At 38.5% G+C, this 6,000-nt stretch overlaps 1 protein-coding gene across 4 annotated transcripts in view; it reads right to left on the bottom strand.

Moving 5' to 3' along the window:
- The window catches only part of Syt1 (synaptotagmin 1), a 556,957-nt gene that overhangs the window by 101,374 nt on the left and 449,583 nt on the right, over positions 1–6,000 (bottom strand). For all 4 annotated transcript variants that reach the window (XM_008852081.3, XM_008852056.2, XM_008852066.2 and 1 more), the window contains one exon: positions 4,492–4,609. In XM_008852081.3, the coding sequence (XP_008850303.1) occupies positions 4,492–4,609 (118 nt within the window). The remainder of the gene's footprint in view (positions 1–4,491; positions 4,610–6,000) is intronic.

The following is a 6,000-nucleotide window of genomic DNA, read 5'->3' as shown; positions in this document are numbered from 1 at the left end:
AAAAAAAAAAAAGAGTCACTAAACAAAACAGCCAACAAACAACTCAGAAAACTTTGGAGCAAAGTAACTGTTGTGACATAAATAAGGATAAGAAATTGAATGATGACTCTGAGTTTAGAGTTTATACAGGTGCAGATTTGAATGTTAAACTGTAGCTATAGCTCAAAAGGATGAGCTGAACATTTGCAGTGCCTTCACTTTTTCAGACCTCTTAATTCTCTTTTTGCAATTTGCACAAACAAAAACCAGTAAAAGGAGATTGATTCTTAATATACAGATGTATAAAAAGCAGTGTTAAGAATGCAATACTAGATGTTGTTTACTAGGAAGAAGTCTTGATTTTTCTCTAAGTACCAGGCAGAAACTCAGGTCCAGTCCCACTGCACTAACTTGCCCCTGAGCAGTCTTGCAGCCTGCATGATTCCAGATCTTCATACAAATAGTTACATTTAGATATCCCCCTGACTGTTCGCAAGTAGTTGGGAGTTATGCTACTAAGAATGCAAACATAATAATCTACTGCAGAGATATGAACAGTCCAATTATACTTGTCATTGCAAGGATAAAGGGCTGGGACTTTCACCACTCACTAGGTGAAACGATGATATGGGCACAATCTTTATGCTGTGCATTTTGAATGGACACAGTAAGAAGGATAAAATGACTGATCCTACCAGGGACTAGCAAGAAAAATAAGAAAAATATTTAAAAATTTTTCCCGTCTTTTCTCTACCATGTTTTATCAGTCAGTTCCTTGTCTGAATTCACTGTTGATTTTGTGCAGAACCTGGACTTCCTGATCAGCCTGAACTGTTCTGACAGGTTTACCAATAGCTGAATCTTTCCACCACCAAAAACAAGTAGCTGGTTAATGATTCATTGGCTGGTTTCACAGTTTGAATATTTATCCCAAGATCTAATAAAACTTCTCATAGCAGTATCTACAGTAATACCTAGGGAGTATTTAATTTTGCCTGGTTCTTACTTATTTCTCTTAATAAATCATTATCAGGATCCTCTTATTACTTCTACTTTATAGACTGAGGCATAGAAGAACAAAATAATTTGTCCAGTGTCAATTTGTGTGCTGAGGATGTAGCTTTGTGATAGAGTGCTTGCTTAGTTCTTGTAGTGGCAAACTGGAAAAGAGCCCACTTTGGTTCCAGTTAACAAACCATTTCAAGCAAATGTAGTTTGGCATTTGAATCACCTGGAATGATCTTATATAATTTTGGTCTCTTTGTACATAGGTCAGCTTACTTTAAGACAAACCATCCAAGTACCTAAAAGTTGTTTTAATGGTAAGTAGGTTAAGCAAATTTGGAATGCAAGACTTGTTTTTCAGGCTGTAGCTCTTTTGTAAATAATTCATTATTCATTCAGCTGCTAAGCTCAGTGCCACCCATCAGTGAGAGCCTTGTAGGAGACATAAATACAGAACAGTTGAGTGAGAAAGAAGGTGGTGTTAGAGGGGTGTAAACAAACTGCCAGTGGCATTTTAAAAAGACAAAGATTTGTTCTGCTGAGATGGACCAGAAAAGCATCAGAGTCACACCACCTAAAACCTTCTCTTTCCCCATGTGAACCCATGGCTCATTTCCTCCCTTCTGCCAAGTTGTCACCCGGAATGTCATCTACTCATAGCACCTTTCCTGTTCCTCCCATTAAAAACTACTCACCAATATCCCTTATCGGACTCTCTTGTTTCACGTCTACTAAGGGCACTCACTGAATACTTTATTGACTTCCTATCTGTCTCTCCACACTGAAGTACAAGCTTTAGGTGGGTGGGGTCTTTGGATTGTTTTATCCACTAACCTGAACCCAGTACTCAGCATGATGCTGGACTCAAACAAAGCAGAACCCAAACCGGTATTTGCTGAGTAATTGGAAGGAATAAGAGTTGAGCTACGTCTGAAGAATGAGTAGGGTTTGGCTAGATATTGTTAGAAGAAAAGGAATTCTAGGTGGAGGAAATCACCTAAGCAAAGGATGGAGGCAGCAAGGTACATAGCTTGTTAGGAGAATGTGCTAGTCCATTGGCTAAACTGAGATGCGCTATGGCATAGCCTGAAAGTATCTGCATTAGGTGATTAGAATAATTATGATTTAATTCCACAGGCAGCAGGAAGCCCTTACAATTAGGGCTTGTTAATGATTATAATCATTTCAGGTAATTCAAATGTGGGGGTGGATCTAGGTTGTGTGGGTTCTGAAGCTCCTATGATTTTGTTGCTGTTCTTTAGAAAAAAAGACTATAAAATGATGAATACTGAATTAGATTTGACTTCTGGCCTTATGCCTTTCATGTCACAATGCTGAGTTAATATGATTGGCAGCAGGAGTCATCCTCAGTGCTGTTTCTTTGCTGGTATGGCTAACAGTAAGCTCATGTATATGCTTGTGTCTGTAAGCTACTGAGATATATCCTGCTACAACTTGTTTCCTTGTGCAAGTCCTGAAGATACCTGTAGCCCATCTGCTTGTCACCGAGTGAGAGGGGATAGGGGGGTGAAGAAGTCAGAGCAGAAAGAGAAAGCAAACTGAATAACAGTGGTTGAAGTAGCTTATTTGTTTTTTTAAAAAATATTTTATTTATTATTTTTATTTTATGTGTATGCGTGTATTGCCTGCATGTAGGTAAGTGCACCTGTGTTGTGCAATGTCCGCAGAGGACAGAAGAGGCCCTCAGATCCCCTGGAACTGGAGTTACAGACAGTTGTTAGCTGCCATGTGGGTGCTGGGATTCCAACCCAGGTCTTCTGCAAGAACAACCAGTGTTCTTAACCGGGTCTTCTGCAAGAACAACCAGTGTTCTTAACTGCTGAGCCATCTCTCCACCCCCCTGAAGTAGCTATTTGTGATGGTGGAAAGTCATGTCTAAGGTCTTGAAAACAGGCCAGAACAAGGAAGAAGGTCCTGGAGGCTTTACTAGCTTCATGGTAAAGCTGCTCAGCTGTGGGGCTCTGCTGAAGGATTAAGAGGGAGATGAGGGCAGCACTGGACATAGGTGAGGAGATTGTTGGCATGGGGCAGATGTGAGTGCACACAGATACACGCCTTTTAAAAATATGCTATTTTTATTTTTTCTCTATAAGTGTATTGGCTGCATGTATGTAAGTGCACCTGTGTGGTACAATGCCAACAGAAGTCAGAAGAGGGAGTTGGATGCCCTGGAACTGGAGTTACAGATGGTTGTTAGTCACCATGTGGGTGCTGGGAATCAACCTGGGTCCTCTGCAAGAGCAGCCAGTGCTCTTAAATGCTGAGCCATCTCTCCAGCATCCATACAGATACATTCTTAATGGGGCATGGCATGAATATGAATGTCAAGGTCAAGGGTATCTTAAGTTTCCTCAAGATACTAATTAATGATTTAGGAGTGAACAATAATTGTGAAATCATTAATGCTTTTCTCTGTATAAATTTTCCATATAGGCACATTCAGTATTCTTTATATTTTTAGAAACTATGTTTATTGCTTTGAATTTTCCCTGTTATGTTCTTAGCAATGAAAGCAGGGCATTATTAAATGGGTCTTAGTGACATGAAGGAGTTAGTAGGGCTTCCCCGGGTGCCTTTATTATAAATAAACATAGGTAGCAGGAGAATTTGGCTAAATTACTGGGTCACTAAGTAGAACTCAGCTTTAACAATTTTTAGCTGTTACATTTCTCCATATAAAGATGTCGTGGTGTATAAGTGTGACCTTTGACACTTGGAATATTCTTCCCTTAAATCAGAAAAGCACTAATTAACGAGTAATGTGTGTTGTAATTCCATAGCTAGAAACAATGACACTTGTAGTCTGTTTGTGATGACCTTGTGACATATCAGGAAAATTCCTCACAGTTTAATGATTTACTGGAACATTAAGAATATAATTGATTTAATCGCACAGCAGAGGAAAAGTCATGTTCAGTCATGGAAGAGTCAAGTCCTTGGGCTGACTTTGTTCAGTAGAAGTTTCCTCACTATGTTGTGTTGTGCGTGGGTTGCACAAAACTGCCAACCCAAAAGTTTTTCTTCCCTATCCCCACTATAAACTATAGAATTAAATGACAGGGATACTTGCACAGTTTTGAAACGTTGTCTTTCATACAAATGGTATTATAAAATTTCTGTCCTGTTAGCAGATCAGGTAAAGCACTATTTTCAATATCAAAGGTGAATTAAAACCCTCAAGACTATATCTGTCATAGGCATTCCCTTTCAAAAGAGAAGACAAAATTTCAACTTTCAAAGGCATAGATATGACAATCGATACTTTGGCTATGGAGAAGGAAAATAGATTTTGTATTCTTTGCCAATTCTAATAAACTGAGAGTGGCTTTCCAGGACACTGCACTGGATGAGTGTTGAGACTGCCTCCAGCTCCATAGGAAAGAGAAGTGTGATCAATTAAGGGGCGGGGAGTTGCAATGAGTGTGCTATGCATTCTGTATCCACATGAAACCACATTTACAAAATCAATAATCACTGTGGCCTTACCAGATAAGCCACCCACATCCATCTTCTTCAGGTTCTTAGCCTCCAGAATCACAACAGTCAGCTTGCCGGCAGTAGGGACATAGCGGAGGGAGAAGCAGATGTCACCCAGTTTCTCTTGCTATGAAAACCAATAAAGAGATATTAGTAAGCTTTCAAACAAAGATGAATGGGTTGCTGTTATACACTGTGATTTCCTCAAGAGGATGGTTGTAACAATGGAGTCTGAGGACTTTCGGGTCCGTGGCATTTTTTCAGTGGTTTCTTCGTGAAGCTATCACCAAGTGATACCAGGTTTTGGTTTTTGTTTGTTTCTTTTTTAAATATCATCTAATTCAGCTTTTGAAAAAAAGACCATTTATACTTTAACATCCAGCAGAATTGATCTATAATTCAGTGGCTCTGGAAATGAGACCAAGATGAGTTTCTTTGAGACTGCACTGAATAGCGTGGAGAGACTCTTAGAAAATATCGCTTTATTAAAAAGCTTTGTATGTCTCAATCATTTTTTTATGAGAATCAATCCACCTCAGTTTTTTCTTATTTCAAAGAAGATTACATCTAATAGTCTGTATTTAGGGTTTTGTGGGGAAAAGACTTACATTTTTGTTCTGCTAAATTCTGTTTATTGTTGAAAAATTCTGAAATCCTAATAGCATAAATGCATTCAGGTATGAGAGCTTGCACTTTCAGTTTTACTCACTTCAAATGAAATTAATTCCCTTTTTCTTTATCCTAAAATTTGTAAAAACCAAATAACAGGCTGGAAAAATTGAAACACATCACACCATACTGCAAGTAGTTCATGGCTCCTCCTGGTGTTTTATGGAACTATGTTTTATGTTCAAAGAACATTCATCAATTCTGTAATCAGGTGATTTTGAACAAATATTCAGAGTATAAAACGATAACGGTACATAAAACATTCCTTTCCAAGAAAGGATTCATGTCTATGCTCCCTTCTTAAATGGAATTCTAAAATTTTGAAGAATTACTTATTCTTTACTATTACAACCATGTTCTTCAACATGAGTATAATTTATATTTGTGTATGTGTGTGTGTGTGCTCATGTGTGTGTGTGTGATGTGACACACACACAAACATATACACACAGAGAGAGGAAGAGTAGGAGACACACAGAGACAGAGAGAGGGAATGCGAAGAATGAGTTAGTTGCACCCATCTCCTGAGATGTGGGAGGCTTCTGACTGCTATCTAATCTAGGAAATTAATGTCAGAGTTCATTTCATAGTGTCTTCCCTCATAAAATGTACATTTCTAGTTTAAAGAAAGAAGTGGTTGTGTCAGACTTCTGCAGATAGACTTTTAATACAGGAATGAGGTACAGAAACTCATACCCTGTCTTCCCATGATGGCCTCTTATTGTGAAAGCCTATGGTCTTATCTTTAGCCTGATGTATGTGGTGTGTATTAATTCAGCCAGTCCCTGGTGTGGGAACATCTACTTAGATGTAATCTAACAGTATAAAGAAATATAACTTTTTCAGGTG

This window comes from Nannospalax galili, unplaced genomic scaffold (assembly GCF_000622305.1).
Source record: "Nannospalax galili isolate Female #2095 unplaced genomic scaffold, S.galili_v1.0 scaffold390, whole genome shotgun sequence".
Classification (NCBI taxonomy): Eukaryota; Metazoa; Chordata; class Mammalia; order Rodentia; family Spalacidae; genus Nannospalax; species Nannospalax galili.
This window is presented reverse-complemented; position numbering and strand designations above follow the sequence as displayed.